At 36.2% G+C, this 20,233-nt stretch overlaps 1 protein-coding gene across 5 annotated transcripts in view; it reads left to right on the top strand.

Moving 5' to 3' along the window:
* UBR2 (ubiquitin protein ligase E3 component n-recognin 2) overlaps positions 1-20,233 on the top strand; it is a 115,495-nt gene that overhangs the window by 64,626 nt on the left and 30,636 nt on the right. For all 5 annotated transcript variants that reach the window (XM_045800666.2, XM_045800672.2, XM_045800658.2 and 2 more), the window contains 15 exons: positions 1,558-1,721; positions 1,811-1,910; positions 3,803-3,931; positions 5,032-5,215; positions 7,657-7,718; positions 8,363-8,473; positions 9,459-9,524; positions 11,095-11,217; positions 11,355-11,418; positions 12,387-12,511; positions 15,243-15,295; positions 16,246-16,348; positions 17,337-17,385; positions 17,794-17,948; positions 19,698-19,800. In XM_045800666.2, the coding sequence (XP_045656622.1) occupies positions 1,558-1,721; positions 1,811-1,910; positions 3,803-3,931; positions 5,032-5,215; positions 7,657-7,718; positions 8,363-8,473; positions 9,459-9,524; positions 11,095-11,217; positions 11,355-11,418; positions 12,387-12,511; positions 15,243-15,295; positions 16,246-16,348; positions 17,337-17,385; positions 17,794-17,948; positions 19,698-19,800 (1,591 nt within the window). The remainder of the gene's footprint in view (positions 1-1,557; positions 1,722-1,810; positions 1,911-3,802; positions 3,932-5,031; positions 5,216-7,656; positions 7,719-8,362; positions 8,474-9,458; positions 9,525-11,094; positions 11,218-11,354; positions 11,419-12,386; positions 12,512-15,242; positions 15,296-16,245; positions 16,349-17,336; positions 17,386-17,793; positions 17,949-19,697; positions 19,801-20,233) is intronic.

Raw genomic sequence — 20,233 nt, 5'->3', positions numbered from 1 at the left:
GCTAAGAGAGGGTGAGAAGTATGGAGCCTGAAATGTAACTCAATCCCATGACCCTGAGATCATGACCTGAGCCGAAATCAAGAAGTCAGACACTCAGTCGACTAAGCCACCCAGGCACCCCTGTCCTACCTTTTGATGCAGCTTTCTGTATTGCTTATTGATTAATGAGAGACCTAGTTATATAGTTTCCCAACACCAATAATACCCTTGAACCTGGTGAGGCCAGAAAAGTAGGAGAAAATCCATGATCTTTTATAGCAGAGTAATAATGAGGTATTCAAATAATATTAGGCCTTCTGACTTTATTATGGAGCAAAAAAGGAAATGCAAATTGTTATAAAATAATGTCCAACTTCCTTCATAATAAGATGCAAGTTAAAATCATCAGAATGGCAAAGATCAAAATGTTTAAAGTTGCATTGTGTTACTGAAAGTATGAGGGGAAAGGCACACACTGCAGATGGGCATATAAATTGGTAAGCTTCGTTGTGGAGACAATTTGATGATACCCGTAAAATTTTTAAAATTTATAAACCATTCCTAGAAAATTATTCTATAAATATCCTTGCAATTATACACAGCTAATATTCGTTGCGACTTTTTTTGTAGTAAATGCCGTAAGACTAGAAAAAAACCAGACGTCTCATGTCTCACCATTAAGGGCCTGCCTGGCTAAATAAAGAATGATAGAAAAACATACCTGGTGATAGTTACAAAGAATGAGGGAATTCACATGAACAGATATGGGACGATCTCTAAAATACATGAAGTTAAAAAACAGGTACAGAACAGTGTTTATAATATGCTGTCCTTTGAGGGTGAGAAATAGATATAATTAAATATATGCATACTTCTAGCTACTTAGCAACACTTAACCCATATATTATAAATGTTCATACGTGTGTGTATGTGTAAACATATACGTATGTATTATACATACACATACCATTTCTGGAAGAATATGCAAGAAAACTAACAGAGATTGGGACCTTGGGAGTTAGGAGACTCTTCACCTGTTTTTTTGTTGTTGGTTTTTGTTTGTTGTTGTTGTTTGTTTTTTTGCATCATTTAAATGTATTTGCTTATTCAAAAATACCTAGATATGTATATCTATACATAGAAACAGAAACAAAAAATAAATTTTAAAAGGAGATTGAGGAAATATAGTTTCATACTGAGTTCTACAGAATCTGTGATATGAACCTCTGGATCCTAGAATAATTATACCATACCATTATAGGTGTCTAAATGTCTCAGTTAAGGAAAATTTGCAACCTGGTTCAGACCCCCCACCCTGAATTGTCTTTGAATAATGAGCCTTGGATCTGTCTCCTAACATTCTGGCATCTTTCTCCGTGATATAATTGTTGCTTCATACACATGGCAATTGGAGTAAGTAATTGTTATTTAGAAATACACAGTAATGCATTTATGATATTATATAGTTGCATTGGAAAGGTTTAAACTTCAAAGAGCTAATCAATGTTGGTGACTTTTTTTGAGCTTTCTAGTAAGTAGGTTTTGATTACCCGTGTACTCTGATATACTTTGTTCTAGGCTCGGATGCTTATCACAGAAGAAAACCTGATGACCACCATCATTAAGACTTTTATGGATCATTTGAGACATAGAGATGCCCAGGGCAGATTTCAGTTTGAACGATATACTGCTTTACAAGCCTTCAAGTTTAGGAGAGTTCAGAGCCTTATTTTAGATCTCAAGTAAGCTTTTGTTTAATTATCCAACCACTTGCAACTTGTAATATGTCAGTGTTTACCCAAATGTTCATTACTATTTTTATCTTGTACAGGTATGTGTTAATTAGCAAACCAACCGAGTGGTCAGATGATCTGAGGCAGAAGTTCCTAGAAGGATTTGATGCCTTTTTGGAATTACTCAAATGTATGCAGGTATGCATAAATGGAACATTTTAAAGAGGAGCACTTTTTTTCTTTTTTTTTTTGGCTCATTGAACTCAACATCTTTTCTATTTATGTATTCTTTTTACTTGGGGCACATTTCCAAAAGAGTAATTTAGATGACTACAGTTTGGACCAAGAAGCTCCTCTTTAATTGGAAACTCTTAGAATGATACAGAATGAATGACATCCAAGCAAAAGTTCTGGCATCTACTATTCTTTTGTATTTGGTGGTTCTTTTGGTTACCATTAACATTCTTTCTTTGAGGATTGCAAGTTAACTGTTTTTAATGTGCTTACGTGGAAGTATTATGAAGTTAATTATTTAAGGAACTATAATGTTTAATTTTATTTTTAACGTTTCCATAATTCTTTTTCTTTCCTTGATATGATTTTACATAATACGGTATAGAGCTTGTTCCCCTCGGTTTAATTGTTTTTTGGAAACAGCCCCATATATACAGAACAGAATCTAGAAGCAGAAGTTAACTGGTATATGGTTTTAACTGTAAGAAGGTAGATGTCTTCTCAAAGTATCTGAGCCATACCATTTATAATTCTTTTAGTAGCTATCTGGCTTTGTTAAGCAAGAAATAAAATCAACTTTCATTTTTGGAAAATATTTTGATTTCTGCATTGGGTTGGGATCTTTAATTTATTATAATACTTCTGTGTTTTCCTGTCTGTAGAAACTTTGGTCATTTTAAATACTTGAGGTATCCTCTGTTTTCTATAATCAGTTCTGACACACCAAGAGAGTAGTTAGGCTAGTTTGTTCGTTTGTTTCTTTCTTTTTAAGATTTTATTTATTTATTTGACAGAGAGAGCATGCCAGCAGGCAGAGCAGCAGGCAGAGGGAGAGGAAGAAGCATGCTCCCCGCTGAGCAGAGAGCCTGATGCGAGGCCTGATCCCAGGACTCTGGGATCATGACCTGAGCCGAAGGCAGACGCTTAACTGACTGAGCCACCAGGCGCCCTGTTAGGCTAGTTTCTACAACATTATATTATTTAAAATTATTTCAAAACTGTATATTCTTGGGGTGCCTGCTTCTCCCTCTCCCTCTGTCCCTCTCCCCTGCTCGTGCTCTCTCTCTCTCTTGCTCCCTCAAATAAATAAATAAAATATTTTTTTAAAATGTGTATTTTTATAAAACTATTTTATCTTTTTGTTTTGCATTTCTGTTTTTTGGGGGGGGTTGGTTTTTTTTATTTTGCTTTCTTTTAGTCTGTGAGAACTTTTAATTGCAGATGAGGAATAAATATGAAAACTTTATTCTAGGGGTGCCTGGGTGGCTCTGTCGTTAAGCATCTGCCTTCAGCCCAGGTCATGATCCCAGGGTCCTGGGATCGAGCCCTGCATCGGGCTCCCTGCCCGGCGGGGAGCCTGCTTCTCCCTCTCACACTCCCCCTGCTTCTGTTCCCTCTCTCGCTGTCTCTCTCTGTCAGATAAATAATAAAATCTTTTTAAAAAAAAAAGAAAAAAAGAAAACTTTAGTATATTATAAAATGTACTTATAAATTCAGTAACATTTTAAAAGCCTGTCTAATTTCTTCTGGCAGTTTGGTCTATAGATGATAGAGCTAAAAAATAGTTTGAAGGATCATTGCAGTGAATTATACATTTTGTTGTTTAAAACAGATATAAGATTGCCTCAAAAATATTTGTTCTATACTGGGGTTTTTAATTTATATTTTAGAGAATGTTAATATAAACATGCAATTTAGGAAGTTGGATTTCTTATAGTGCTTGAAGCTTCTTGTTAAAACTTACTTTATATGTTTTTATAATCAATATAGATTTTTTTCTGTATTATTTCTTAAGTTTCCATGTAAGAGGACAAACATAATTTTAATCCATTTAAAATCTTTTTGCTCTTTTTAAGGGAATGGATCCAATTACACGTCAAGTAGGACAGCATATTGAAATGGAACCAGAGTGGGAGGCAGCCTTCACTCTACAAATGAAATTAACACACGTCATTTCAATGATGCAGGACTGGTGTGCTTTAGACGTGAGTTTCTTCAAGGGGTAGGGGGTAGGAGATAAATGGAAGAGGGGGAATAAACAGATTCCAAGAATTCTGAGGAGATTTGGAGAGGATAGTGGTGATACTTACCTCATGAAACAACATCTTTTCCTCTCTTACCTATAAATTCCATAAAAGTTAAAATTCTGAAGCCTCAGAAAAAACTTGGAAAATAGAGGAAGAAATGATCCACTCTCTCTTATGTTACTATCTACATTTTTTTTCCACAATCCCGTCTAGATTTTGAGTATATAAAAAGAAGAGTTTAGAAACTTATCCAAAAATAAAGCTTTACAACTGTTTCATTTGTTCTGTCTTAAAATTACTTTGCTTTCCTTTGGCTATAAAGTCTATATGAGAGTCTGTGTAAGTTAAGAGGTAAGAGAAGACGTCTATGAGATCTGAATTATGTGTCAGAGTTAACTGGTCAAAGAGTAAAGAATATTCCTGACTGAGAGACAGCTTCATCGTGCTCTGTGATCAGAAAGAGTATGGTTGGTCCAGGAGCTGTGAGAAGGCCCAGGTTGGAGCACAGAGGTTGGAGGTAGAGAACTGGAAAGGGGCCTGACTTGCAGGGCCTTGGAGGCCATGGAAAAGAAGTTTAGGTTTTATTCTAATGGAGTTGGGACGCCACTAATGGCTACCAAGCAGAAAAGGTGACATGATCCAGTTTACGTGTTTTTTTTTTTTAGATTACTCTGTGTGAGAACAGATGGAGGGGGGCAAAAGTAGAAGCAGGGGATTTAATAGATGGTTGGCTTTCCTTTGAGTTACTGGAGATGATCAGTGGCGAGGTTTGAGAGAAATTTAGAATATGAAATTGCCAGTTTAGTAATAGATCGGACAGTGGGAAATGAGGGAAAGGAGGGTATTGAAATAACTTCTAGATTTCCACAGCTGTATGGAGGTGTCGTTCCCTGAGACAGGGCCCTGGAAGAGGGACCAAGTTGGGGGAGGGAAGATTGAGTTTGGTGTTGCCTATATTGATATCTGAGGTACTTACTCATCGTTAAATTTGAGGTGCTTATTCAATGTTGTTAGAAACCCAACCTTTTGAGTAACTTACAGAAAACCCTCTTTTTTAGGAAAAAGTGTTAATTGAAGCTTACAAGAAATGCCTTGCTGTATTGATGCAGTGTCATGGTGGTTTCACTGATGGTGAACAACCAATCACGTTAAGCATTTGTGGACATTCAGTGGAAACTATCAGATACTGTGTTTCCCAAGAAAAAGTTAGCATTCACCTCCCAGTTTCTCGCTTACTTGCAGGTAAAGCATTTCTCCCCAAAAAAGAACCCTGAAATTATCTTTTAAATTGTTGTTTGTGGTTAATATTTATTGAATACTTACTATACATTATACTGAGCGTTCTATAAGCATTGACTTATTTAATCACCATATCAGCCTATGAGGTAGGTATTATTATTACATTTGCTTCCCAGAGGGGATGACTGAGACACAGAGGTGACTTCCTTAGTGTCATGCAGCAAGAAAGAGGCAGAGTAGGAATTGTGAGGTACTTTGGCCCCAGAAGCCATGTTTATAACGTCTGTACCATAGTGCTGCTTCAGACTTCTAAACTGCACATACCACATGTTGTTATTGCTTAACTCAATCCACATTCAGAGTCTGTGTTGTTACCATTCAGATCACCCTACTGCTTAAGTGATTGCTGATAAATTGAAATCACCCTAAATTTTTTTTTCTTTTCCTCTAAGCTGTTTTTTACTCATTTATTGATAACCTTTTTAAGCAGTGGGGCAAGAGTGAGTCCCACATTGGAATGATAGTTTTTTAACCATAAGTAGTTGATTTACAAACCCTTTATACTTGGTAGAGTATTTGAAACCGCTACCTTGCAGCGGCCAAAAACTTTGAATATGCACTTGTCCGTCTCTGTCTACAGACTCACTCCCGTGTAGCTTCCTTCCATATTTCTTGATTGCAGGAATTCTTATCCTGCTCACATACTGTGCTGTTCCCCTTTAGTTCCATTTTTAACTTTTAAGGTAGAAAGACGTTCTAAAGGGTAGCTATTTTTACTCATTGAAGAATTTGTAATTTATCTTAAGTGTGTGGCTGAATAATTTAATATGATGTGAAAGCGGTGTGTGTAAGAGATTGTGGAGAATTTATATCATTTCTTCCTTAAATGTTTGGTAGAATTCCTCAGTGAAACCATATGGACTTGATAATTTTCTTTTTTGGAAGGTCATTAATTACTGATTCAATTTCTTTAATGGATTTAGGTTAGTTCTAGTTATCTGTTTCTTCTTGTAGGAGTTGTGGTAGTTCATGTTTTTCAAAAAATTGTTACATTTCATCGAAGTTATCAAATTTGTGGGCATAGAGCTGTTCCTACTATTAAGGGATAATGGTCAGGAGATCAGGAGTAATAATCCCTCTTTCTTTTTTGAATGCATTTTTTTTTTCATTGTTCTGAGCATTGTCACATTTTCTTGCTGCTGGAACCTAGCATTCCAACAGCTGTGGAGATTTAAGATAACTTAGACATCTAAATATCAGTAATGCAACAAATAGAACAACAAAGAAGTACTTAGTATGAAACTTGTTCAGGCCCCGTTTTGTTTCCGTCAGTGCTTTGAGCATACTGATCCTGTGAATACTTGATGAGAGCAGGTAACAGCATGGTGTTGTGGGAAGGTATTCAACTGGGATGCCAGAATGTTGGTCCTGTTTACAACTCAGCTGCTGATCTTTGCTACCTTTAAAAATCTGGTTGTATTTTGGAAGCCAGTGCTGATAGTTATCCACAGGAAAATGGTCAGTACTCTGAGAGTGTACTCATTTCTGCCTAGGTCTTTACCGCTCTCAGACCTCAGTGAACGTTTTTGAGCGTTCTGCTGACTGTATTTGACAAAACGTGGCCTAAATGCTTACAATCTAATTGAAGAGCTTACTTAGTAAACACACAAAAAACAGTTTAAGAACAACTTGGAGTATGTACTCTTCTTGGAGCTTGAGTGGCAGTTGTCGAGTGCCGGTCGTTAGAATGAGACTGAGGACGCAGGTCTTCTTCTCGGGTATGAAAGCCTCAAGCCAGGCTCGACCAAGTGGCCACATCTATTGATAAGATTGTAAAAAACATCCCTGTGTAGACAACAACATCAACAGGACTACTAATTCTTAGTTAACAGAATTAAGCATGGTTGAGCTATGCAAGAGCCCTTTGCAGTTAGGAACTAGAGAGGCTTTGATCTTACACCGGAAGTTCTGGGGAACTTAAATCTGAGGTCAGAATCAGCATGGACCACAAATCCCAGGACTAGTCTCTCTGTTCACTTGCCAGAAGGATCTCTCCTGCTCTACTTTAAATGGGAACAAACTCCACAGCCCAGTGAAATAGGACCCTTAAAATGGGCATAATATACATAAATTGTTTTGATAATTACAGAACTGCTTTTGCTGTGTTTGTATACCTAACATTTACTCCTATAAAATGTCATCAGTGTGTATTAGTAAAGGTAATTAGGACTCCAGCTCTAAGTGTACCTTTGATACAGAGGTTTATGAGAATATCAGTTCAAAAAGCTTCATTTATGGATGCAATTTTTTTTTATCTTAATTTGTAATGGCATAGGTTCCCACAGAGAAAGAGTAGTTAGATACAAAGTTGAATGAATATTTAGGACTTTTTTCTAAATGATTTGCAGTTGTAGAAATGCTTTTTTGTTTGTTCTCCTGTGCAGGTTTACATGTATTATTAAGCAAAAGTGAAGTGGCATATAAATTTCCAGAACTCCTACCTCTAGTAAGTAATGTTAACATTTAAAAATAAATGCCTATTTATTATGTTCCATGTACTTAAAATCACTTTGAAAAAACTTTATTAATCAGGGTTCTGCAGAAAAACAGAACCAATAGAAGATTGGCCACATGGGTATGTAAGTATGGAGAGAGAAAAAGACAGAAAAAATAGATTTATTGTAAGGAATTGGCTTATGCAGTTATGGGGCCTGGCAAGTCTGAAATATGCCCGCATGGTAGTCTGAGAGGCTGAAGACCCAAAAAAGAGTTGATGTTGTAGTCGGAGGTCCAAAGGCATTCTGGAAACAGAATTTCTTCATCCCTGATCAGGGGGTCCTCACTGTTTCTCTTAAGGCCGTGAACTAATTGGATGAGGTCCACCTACATTACAGAGAGTGATCTGCTTAACTCAGAGTGTACTGATTTAAATGCTAATCACATCTGCAAAATACTTCTCAGAGCAACATCTGGACTGGCATTAACCAAAAACTGGGTACTGCGGCCTAGCCAAGTTGACACATAAAATTAACCATCGCGCAGACATACTTTAAGTAATTTTAACTACTGTTTTACATAAAGTTTCCATCCCTATCACCCTGTCTTCTTTATAGAGTTGGGATTTTTATGAATTTTTTTTCTTTTTAATAGAGTGAACTTAGCCCACCCATGTTGATAGAACACCCTCTTAGATGTCTTGTTTTATGTGCCCAAGTACATGCAGGCATGTGGAGAAGAAATGGGTTCTCTTTAGTAAACCAGGTAAGTGTTTTATAGTTTATGAAGAGTTTTTGATCCATCTGTTCCTTTGGCTTCTGTGAAGGTTGTAATTTTCAACGTACTTAAGTCATTGAAAGTTGAGTATCTATATTAAAATTGTTCAAGAAGATTAACGTTAAACCAAAAAGTTTCTTAGAACTTTTACTCGTACTTTGTCAAGAAGCAATATCAAAAGTAGAAATGAACTTAATTTTCTTGATTTTTAACTTGAGAGCATTTTTAGAACAGTTTTACAAAACATAATATAATAAAAATCCAGATTTCATCTGTTTAAATAAAATTGTGGTAAAAGTTGAAAGTTCTCTTAGAAACTGATGGTTGCCAGAGGGGAAGGGGTGGGGGATGTGTAAAATGGGTGAAGCAGAGTGGGAGGTATAAGTTTCCAATTATGGAACGAGTAAGTCATGAAGATGAAAGGCACAGCATAGGGAATAATATAGTCAATGGTATTGTGATAGTGTTAAATGGTGACGGATGGTAGCTACACATGTGGTGAGCATAGCATAACATATAGACTTGTCCAATCACTATGTTGTACACCTGTAACTACTGTAACATTGTGTGTCAACTATACTTCAATCAAAAAAAAGGTTCTATTACTATAGCTCTGAAATTGAGGTTTTATTTTTAGACCTTATCAAGGTTTGATATAGGTTTTCGGTTTTTTTATTTTTTTCATTTTTCGTAGCCATAAGCCTTACACAAAAGTAGCTTTGTTGGGGAAACCCAGAAATTTGGCTGCAAAATGTGAACTATAGAGTGAACACTGAAATCTGGAAATTTCTGATTAATTTCTGCTAAGGTAGTATTAACTGTTGAGAGAACCACATTGTGTGTGTCTGTATACATGCACGCGTGTGCACCCGTATTCACACTTGCATTAAACCCATGTGCTCTTGGGGATTGGGGAGAGGAGGGAGCTGCACAATTAAAACCTATTTACCCAATGTAATTAATTTTTTTTTAGATTTATTACTACCATAATGTGAAATGCAGACGTGAAATGTTTGACAAGGATATAGTAATGCTTCAGGTAATGAATTAAAGCATTAAACTTAAAGATTGTAGGGAATGTTTTTCTTCTTGTCATTTCCACAGAACCCAGTCACTTACAATCACTCCCAAATCTATAACTCTAGCCCTGTCTGCTGAGCTCCAAACTCATATGGCTAACAGCCTATAGAACATTTCCATCTAGATTTCCTGAACACATCTCAGATTTACCATATTCAAACTAACTCCTCTTATTTCCTCCATTCCTTCCTCCTATCTTGGGTTTCCTACCTTGGCGTATTATTTAACAATTTATATAGTTGTTAGAGTCAGAAACCTGAAAGCCATCCTTTTTTCATTGTCCTCTGGTTAAAGACCCAAATCCCTTAAACTGATTTCCAAGGCTTATGAAACTTAACTATGTTAAAATGCCCTGAAATTGCCAGGCTCTCTCTTAAGTCTTAAATTCTGCACACTTAATTCTTTTGCTCCCTAGTTTGCCTATCCCACCCTCTTCCTTTTCTGTTCACCTTATAACTTGTTTTCCTGCACGTCTTAGTGTTTAGTGTCACTTTCTCCAGAAAGCCTTCCCCAACACACAAAAATGGAGCTAAGTATCCCATTTGGGAAGGCCGATAGTGTGGTGGTCATCCCCACCATAGCATTCATAGCTCGATTTACTTTTGTCCCCTCCACTAAACCACGGCAACTATATCTTAGTCCCTTTTTGTTCATTGTGTGTAGCACAATGCTTATCACATAGTAGTTTTTCCATATTATTGCTAAATGGATTTAAATATTATAGAAAAGGTTATGAAATGTAAATTTCAAAAATGGCTCAAAATGAAATCCAAGTTGATTTAGAATGTATACAAATGGAATTAAAGGAGAATTAAAACTAATATTTAAAAGCTGTTTCAGTTAGTATAGTTTTTTTTTTTTTTTAAGATTTTATTTATTTATTTGACAGAGATAGAGACAGCCAGCGAGAGAGGGAACACAAGCAGAGGGAGTGGGAGAGGAAGAAGCAGGCTCACAGCGGAGGAGCCTGATGTGGGGCTCGATCCCATAACACCGGGATCACGCCCTGAGCCAAAGGCAGACGCTTAACCGCTGTGCCACCCAGGCACCCCTCAGTTAGTATAGTTTTTATCACCAAAAATTAGTTTGAGAGTTCTTGATAAGAGTTTAATGTTAGGTAAATAAAAAGTACTAGAAGCTTAATTGCCATAGCACGTTTCTCTCGGAGTCCATACACTGCTAGATAGTGATAAGAGAGCCCTGAGATAAAATTTCAGAGCTGAATTCATAGGACTGCAGTTAATTTAGAGCATTAAAAGGCAAGAGAATATATAGTCCATGTTATTCTGATGCGTAGGGTTAGGATGTTTTTGTTTTGTCTATACTTTATTTTGTTTTACCAGCTTAGATTCTTGTCCACACTTATAGATTCCACAGGTAGGGAATTGACTAAGTGGGTTTTCATCTTTTATAGGGATTGGTATTTTCACTTATTCGACCCAAAATATCTTTCACTAATTGTTTAGTAGCCCTTTTGACCTCCCTCTTTTCCTTTATCTCAAACATTAAAAAAAAAAAAAAAAAAAAAGACAGGTGTCTCCATGATGGACCCAAATCATTTCCTGATGATAATGCTCAGCCGCTTCGAACTTTATCAGATTTTCAGTACTCCGGACTATGGAAAAAGATTTAGCTCTGAGATTACCCATAAGGTAAGAACATGGTTTATAAGACCACAATACAACATTAAAGAAGTATCTTTCATTCTTTTTGGATACGCTAATCGTCTGACATAATATAGCGTTTGTATTTGTATCTCTGAACTTTCTCTCCCCTCCACTTGTTACAGGATGTAGTTCAGCAAAACAACACTCTGATAGAAGAAATGCTATACCTCATTATAATGCTTGTTGGTAAGTTTGGATTGTTTGCAATATTTATCAAATACATTGGCTTTTGTGATAACAAATAGTTCTGAATTTCTAAGCTATGTTTCTTTTGTTTGAGCAGTTCTTCAGTTTCGGGGAAGATTAGAGCATCCGTTTCTTTCTCCCTTCTGGTTACTGTAGCACTGAGAGTGATAGCGCCCTGGTGCTCTGGAACGAGAGAGTACAAGTGCTGAAGCAGAATAATCTGAAAGGCTCTTTGTTTGGGGAGAAAAAAGTAGGACAGAAGAGTTTAGCAAGTAAGAATAGGATATTTGGGAGCTATTTACTGTTACTTTATATCTTAGGATTGTTTCTTTCCATGGTTTTGTGTTGCCGAAGTACCATCTTGGCTTTAGATATGATAAAAATGAGTTAATAGAGACCTGTGGCTAATAGATGCAGATTTCTTTTCTTACTGCCTATATTTTCAGTCCTGTCTCCTCCATCTTTCCTGTTCTTTTACTCTTTACCTTCTCTGCTATTTTAGACTTTGTAGTCCATAGAGCAGAGAATCTTGGCTACTTACTGTCAGGTGGTGATACTAACAAAGGTCTCAGAAGGTGAGATCTTACTCGCCACTAGATAAAAAGAGAAAGGAAGGCTCTCCCGCCCTGTTACCATGTGGCAGATGGCGTGAAAGCAGTTTCCTAGTGCTCTGGTTACAGCTACTGCTCTCCCAGTTTTTGACTACATCCAGTCCCTTCCTGCCTTCTGATCCCATTCTTTCAAAATGGCGTCCAGAGTTCTCTCTCCTGCCCAAACCCTGCACTCAACGTGCTTTGTCTGAGCCTCAGAAGTATGGTTAGGAGCTGCTCTCACCCTAGCTTGTTGCCAAACCAATTACTACTTTCCCACTGCACAGAAAGAATATATTGTGTTGCATGAATTAAAAGTATGCTGCTTAAGTATTGTGATTATGTTAAATGTGTGTATATATATTTTTGCATTGACAGGAGAGAGATTTAGTCCTGGAGTTGGACAGGTAAATGCTACAGATGAAATTAAGCGAGAGATTATCCATCAATTGAGCATCAAACCTATGGCTCATAGTGAATTGGTGAAGTCTTTACCTGAAGATGTAAGTACCTACATCTTACAAAAGAAATTACAGAAATTCTTCCCTTCCTGTCAGGCTAGTATGTTTAGGTTTACTTCTGTATACCTTTTCCACAGTGGTAAAGACTGCAGTTCTAGGACACCTGTAACTCCTAGTCACTCTTATTAGAAGTAATTAGGGCGGCACCTGGCTGGCTCAGTCAGTAGAGCATGAGATTCTTTGATATTAGAGTCGTGTGTTCGACCCCCACACTGGGTGTAGAAGTTAATTTTTTTTTTTTTAATGTTGGGAGTTGTGGGAAGAAAAGAATACTAGTGATTGGGAATAGAAAGCAGCATAGAAGTAGAATCTTTTACGGTGAATTCTTAGAAGAGATAAGGATGCTGAATAAGAGTACACCTGATCTTGAAAACTGAATTTCTGTATCCAGTAGACAGGACTTATTATTGAGTCCTTACGACAAAGTTGCCATGGGTGGAGATAATGCTTCAACTTAATAAATAGGAGAAGGAAGTGAGAAATATCTGCTCATCTCTGTTGAGGATACTAAAGTTTTTCAGAGCTTTTTCCTTCTGAAGCATCCAAAAACTCTCCTTAGGGAGCCATCTCTTTCATTTTAGTGAATGTAAAGTAATGTTCGCATAGGCATTCATAGGCTAATCCTGTTTCTCATCCCAGGATCTCAAGTTCCCTGGCCACCAATTTTTCAGCCACAGGGCTTTTCAGATAGATACCCAATACCTGTAGTTAGGAGAGATCCTTATTTCCTTGAGGCTTTTCAAAATGTTTCCTCAAATTTGAAACATAGATCAAAACTTTCAACCTTAATGTTCATTCTTCTGGGATTTAAACCTGTATTTGTTGTATAGTAATACTTCCTTTAAACTTTATATTATGAAAAGTTTCAAATATCTGTAGAAATAGAAAACATAGTGTAACAGAACCCATCACCAGTTTCAACCAGCCTTGTTTTATCTATACCCTGACCACGAATCCCTGCACCCTGACTGGATTATTTTGTTAAGAATACCAGGTTTACCCGCAGATGACACATGGTCTCCACCACCCAACCAAAACCACAAAATGAGTTTGCCATGGGGGAGGAAAAAAGAACAAAACTTCCGAGGCCCTGCTTTTTTTCTTAAAAGTACCTTAAAAAGGAAAATTTGTCTATATTTTTTATTTACATTTTCTATTTTTCGTACATATTGCTAGTGCTCAGCCGTTTTTAATGATCTTGGTTGACGAAACCAGCCTTCAGAACATTCTCTCTCCTACTTCTGACTTTATCTGTGGTGTGACCATGTTCATTATCATTTCAAAGGAGAAAAAAAAATCTTGTAAAAAAAAAAAACAACAAACCAAAACCCAGCAACAAAAAAAACCAGTCTTATTCCAAGCATTCCAGTAACTTTTTTTGTGTATGTACTCAGCTATTATATAAGTAGTTGGTTTATATGAAATGGATAAAAAGGCCAAAGATGAAAGATTTCTTTTTTTCCTTTTTTGTGTATGAAGTTCCCAGGGGTTTTCTTGGCCTGTTTGGTGTATGTGTGAAACAATGTTGTGCAACAACAAGTGGGAATTTTATTTTGCTGAGTTGTTCTAACAAAACAAACAAACAAAACAGAAAACCAGAATATGAGGCTTACCATTTTATCTATAAACAGAACTGTATATATGTTAAAACAGTGCTTTTCAAACAGGGACAATTTTTCCATCCAGGAGACATTTGGCAGTGTCACTACTCGGGGCAGGGTTGTGTGGTGCTCCTGGCATCCAGTGAGCAGAGGCCAGAGATCGAGCTAAACATCCCGCAATGCGTAGGACTAACCCCCACAACAAAGAATTATCTGATCCAGATATCAGCAGTGCCAAGGTTGAGAAACTAGTCTGAAAGGCCTTTCCATATGCCAATGATAAAAGAACAATAATTAGTAATTTCTTAATATCACTATCTAGTCAGGATAAAAATTGTACTTTTTAATATAGGAAATGAATCTTGAGTTGTTAGATGAGGAAGCAATTTCAGTTTCACTTAGACTTTAGAATAAAGAAGAATATAATTTGGGGGTGGGAGGAGAGGCAGAGGGAGAGAGAATCTCAAGCAGGCTCCGTGTCCCTCACAGAGCCCAACTCCGGGCTCGATCGCAGGACCCTGAGATCATGACCTGAGCCGAAATCAAGAGTTGGACATTTAACCAAGCCACCCAGGCGCCCCAAGAAGAATATAACCTAAAACAGCATTTTAAAGTGTACCTTGTACAAAGTGATGGCAATTATATTTACCAAACATCTTTGACCAGAGAATTCCTTAATCAGAATTCCTATTAACATCTTTTTATGAATGATATGATTTAGGAAATGTTGTTTTACTAAAAATAAATAAGGAATCAGTGTAACTTTGATGAAATAGTATAAATGTCTTACATAAATTTTGTTTAAATGTTATATGTACTTTGTGTTTTTCACTTAATTCCTTTTGAAAACTGTCGTCACCTTGAATCCATATGGTAGTGACTTGTTTTTAATTATATGAGTCTGAATGAATGTTAGCTTACAAAATAAGTTTCCCTGGTTATATATTAATAATTATGTTTACTGTGGAATCCTCATCTGTAGAAATTGGGATAATAGTATATCTGCTTCATAGGGTTGCTGTGTAAGGCCTAAGGAGAGAAAAGCACAATGTTCAAAGTGCAAGCAGATACTGTTAACATGAAACGCACTTACTTGTTTCTCGTACTGTTAGGAGAACAAGGAGACTGGCATGGAGAGCGTAATTGAAGCAGTTGCTCATTTCAGGTGAGTTTACTTCCTATTTTTTCCTGTTTAATTTTTTTATATATATTTTTCTTAGTGTTTCCTTTGATGGAACTGAGAATGAAATTGTTGCTTTCAGAGAGTGACAGACATTTTCAGATACATAATTCTGAACTAGATTTTTGTCATTTCACTCTTCTGATCTAGCTCTGCACAGACCTACCCTAAATTGGTTTATAAGAATTTTCATTGTGCTCAGAACCGGTGTTCTTGATAGTTTCAGATAATTGACATTAAACTGAGCAGGTGATGTAAGTCAGTGCATTGAATTTTCTTAAAACTGCTCTTCGTTTCTATCTGAATGTGCCTCCTAAGCTGTGAGATGGCCTCTCAATACTGTCTTCACTCTCTAGTGGCCAGTGTGTTACCCACTAGACATTGAACCCCTGGGGTTGTTGAGGCACTTCCTCAATCCTGCTTTTTCCTTTCTCCCACCTCAACAGTAATGTCTTTGTTTTTGTTGATTATAAAGATACAGTACATGATTTTAGAGAAAATACAGAAAAAAAATATATATGTATATAAAATTCCCTAAACCTTAAAATTGTACCTCCTTTTTCCGCTTGATAGAACTTATCAGAGACATCTTTATATGTCAAAATTTAGAAGTTACCACTTTAAGTGATGTTCAACTGTGTGGAGGTGTCATAATGTATGTACTCTATTCCCTGTTGTTAGACTTTGAATTGTCACTATAATGAACATCACATTCACCTGTCCAGTTAGGATAAATTCAAAGTGGATGTGTCAGATAAGATGATGCATGTAGAGCATTGGATGTGGATTACCAAATTAACCCACAGAAAATAGTACCAGTATACGTTTATCAGCAGTAAATGAGAGCTCTGCTTTTTTATTCTGTTATTTAAGACTGTCTCATAAATTAGGGTATGATTTTAGTAATAATATTTTAAGGACTTTTTTTTCCATAGAAAACCTGGATTAACAGGACGAGGCATGTACGAACTGAAGCCAGAGTGTGCCAGAGAGTTCAATTTGTATTTCTATCACTTTTCAAGGGCAGAGCAGTCCAAGGTAAAAGTGTACTGGGGAAGGAGCTGTGTTTGTTGATTTGGTTTGTTTGTTTTTCCTAAACAACTTCTACTGCTTTTCAGAGATTGAAAAAGGATACATTTTTATTGTAGGAAATTTGAAAAATATAAAAAGATATAATGAAGAAAGTATAGATTACCTAAAATATCACCACCCAACATTTTGGGTCGTCCCCCTTCCCTGCCATGTGTGCTACATACATATATAAGATTTATATAATTATATACATAAACTATACATATATAATTGTATTTTATTGGCTTTCGAAGACTAATTGTCAACCTGTATAATAAAGTTAAGCTATTTTATGCTCATTTAAGAATTGCTACTACTTAACATTATGCTTTTCCGTACTTGGCTAAATTTTGTCTTTTTAGCAGTCTCTCTTTTTTTTTTTTTTTTTTTTTTTTTAAGATTTACTTATTTATTATTTGAGAGAGAGGTAGACTGCATACACTCATGGGAGGGAGGGGGAAAGGGAGAGGGAGAGAATCTCAAACAGACTCCCCACTGAGCACAGAGCCTGACATGGGGCTCAGTCTCACAATCCTGAGATCATGATCTGAGCCAAAATCGAAAGTTTAACACTTAACTGACTGAGCCACCCAGGTGCTCCAGTAGTCTACTCTTAAAATACTTTTTCGTAAATGTCATTAATTAAACTTAAACATGAAGCATTGTTTAGTTTTAGATGCATGTCATAGAGCTTAAGCCTGAGTAACATTTTGGTTTGGTTTTGTGCATGTTTCCGCTGCATTTTAAAATAAGAAGGAACTCCTTGGAGCTTGGTGGGGTTGAGTGGGGGGGGGAATAACCTTGATGTGTCATTTGGTATCTGGGGGAGGCACTATAAAACTAAGGGTAAATATCTTCTAAAATCAGAAGATAATATGACCGAGATTAACTTAGTGTTTTGGATATTAGGTTGTTGTGTATTACTAATTCCCTATCCAGATTTCTTTTTTATTAGGCAGAGGAAGCTCAGCGGAAATTGAAAAGACAAAACAGGGAAGATACAGGTATTTTAATCTTTCTAAAAAATCTCTTGTCTCTTGTACTTGTTAAATGCTGTTTTCTGTTGACTATGATAATTATCCTTGGTGAAGTGGAAGATAAATGTATGCTTTCCGAGTGAACATTCAAAAGACTAATAAATGTGCAAATATAGAAATAGGCTGTACTGAGTCACCTCTGGGTTAATGGTTTTATCTCTGATCCTAGGACATTTCTAGGGAAGAGAAAGACTTTCTTTGTACTGCTACAGTTAATATAGCTTGTTTTTACGCATTTGACTTTGAGAAGGTAAAATACAGCTTTAAGATACGTGTTAATGAATATTCTTTGAGTGAAGACTATCAAAAGATAGGGTTGGTTTTTTTTTTTTAAGCACGTTCTACAAAAGAAGCCAATAATAACCTTATTTTCAGCACTTCCACCTCCAGTTTTGCCTCCATTCTGCCCTCTGTTTGCAAGTCTGGTAAACATTTTACAGTCCGATGTGATGTTGTGCATCATGAGGACAGTCCTGCAGTGGGCTGTAGAACATAATGGATATGCCTGGTCTGAGTCTATGCTGCAAAGGGTAGGTTTGAAACATTTATTATTTAAATTTTAGTGCTTTTTTCGTAAAAGCCAAAATACTGTTGTCAATATCTATACACAGACAACCTAGCACAAAATGTAGTGTTACCTTAATTTGAAATACACTAATATTGTTACGGCTTTTGTGTCTGACAATGAAAATGATAGCCGGACAGATCATTTTTTTTATACCACTTGGTTGTGACTACCTTGGTCTTGTTGGCCGGTCTTCGTCTCATTGATTGCTCATGATATGTCTCTGTTTATGCAGTACTCTGATATTTGTATAATGTGTTATCCTTAACATGTTTTTTTTTTAATTTAATCCCCTCAAAAAACCTGGGGGGTTCATCAGTATCTATATTTTACAGTTGAAGAAATTGAAACACAGAGACTTACAGTCCTGTAGCTAATAAGTGGCATGTCTAGAATCTTGTTTATACTTTATAGCTTTGATGTGTCATTCTTGAACTGTTTATTTCATTGAATTCATACAACACCCGTTTGGGTAGATACAACTTCTTCCATTATATAGAGGAGGAAGTCAAGTTTCAGTGAGATTCAATTAACGTGTCCATGTTACTCAACTGGGAAGTAACGTAATAATAATTATCCAGTTAATAGAGTTAACCTGTTCTGTGCCTTAGTCTGTGGTAGGTACTTTTACATACATACAATATTTGCAATTCTCAAAACTCTAAAGGGAAGCTGTTTTTTTTCCATTTTGAAGATGATGAAATTAGGCTCAGACAGATTCCCTGAAGGCAGGTTAGCTTGAAAGCTGTGAAGCCAGGATGCAAATGAAAGCAAGCGTTCTTCCAGAGCCTTCCTCCAAAGCTATTTTTCTTTCCATTGTCTCAGCAGGCTCAAGTGTCTCATTGGCTAAGATATGTATATATTTACACCCCCTCTCATTAATAAACAGACACTTAAAATATACAAGCATGGAGCTGTGGTCTACTAGAGACCATCAGTATTATGTGAGCAAAGCATTTGTGGGAAATGATGGAGAAAAGAGGAGTGAACAGCATTTACCTTTTGTGTACATTTGTTTCATGTCCTTCAAGCTAACCTAGTTCATCCAAGTCTCCGACGGCCACGGTAGATCTTTGTGTGGGGAAACATACAGACACCACACAGATACCTCCTTCCAAAACTGGGGAGCAGGATAAGAGCAATAAAAATGCAAATAAAATCAGTGTAATTCTATATTTTCTTAGAAGTCTGGTAAGGAATTTTTTGTGAGATACAAGGAATAACTGTAAGCATCTTCATAAATTATGTGGCATTAGAAATGAAGGTGCGTATCTTTCTCAAATGATTAAGATTTTTAGTCCTTAGAGAAATTTAACTAGAGAGTATTATAGACTAGATCATTACATGATAGATGCTTTCAGCTCTAATTATTCGGCTGCCAATTCTTAGGAGATTTTTTTTAAAGACTGTAGTGTAGGGATGTCATAAAACTGAAAAGGACATATTGTATGAATTTACCCTAAGAATATGCAGTTGAATTTTCTTCCTGGCTGACATGGAAATTTTTGTTTCCTTACTGAGAATTTTTTATTAGGAGATGAAATTTAGAGTTAGAATTTAATAAAAATTAGTACTTTAAATTGTTTTTCATTGCACTTAGTCTTTAGTAGTTTGCTTTATCTTTTTTCAATGGTGAATTCTTTTTTGTTACTGCTTATAAAAATATGTACCTTGATTTTTGATTTACTAAAAGTTACAAAACATTGTATTCGAGGTGTTACATTTAATTGGAATGGCACTACAAGAAGAAAAACAGCATTTAGACAATGTCACGGAAGAGCATGTAGTAACATTTTCCTTCACTCAGAAGATATCAAGTATGTATACACTTTTTACTAAACTAATCCAAGATACTAGTGATTTTAAATATGTAATATAACTTCTTATTTGCTCATACAGATTCTAAATAAATTTTAATAAATCCAAATTTCTGAGGTTACATGTCTTTATCTGTGTTAAAGGTACTATATGAGATCCTGATGTATTTTCATAAAAATACTTAGGGACCACACATACTTTTAAGTCATAAAGTGAAAACATTATTGAGGTGTCCTTAGCTTGAAATCAGTATAGCACATACATTTGAATTCTCCGATATGCTTTAAAAACACAAAGTATGCTATGAGGATTTCAGTTTTAAATTGTTGCTGTTATCTTATAAAGACATAATGAAAACAAGAGAATTAGTTATAGGGGTGCCTGGGTGGCTCAGTTGGTTAAGAAAATTAGCTATAGAGGGTTAGATTATCA

This window comes from Ursus americanus, chromosome 29 (genome assembly GCF_024610735.1).
Source record: "Ursus americanus isolate L20-20 chromosome 29, mUrsAme1.1.p, whole genome shotgun sequence".
Classification (NCBI taxonomy): domain Eukaryota; kingdom Metazoa; phylum Chordata; class Mammalia; order Carnivora; family Ursidae; genus Ursus; species Ursus americanus.
Note: the sequence above shows the minus strand (reverse complement) of the source record. Positions and strands in the feature narration are given on the sequence as shown.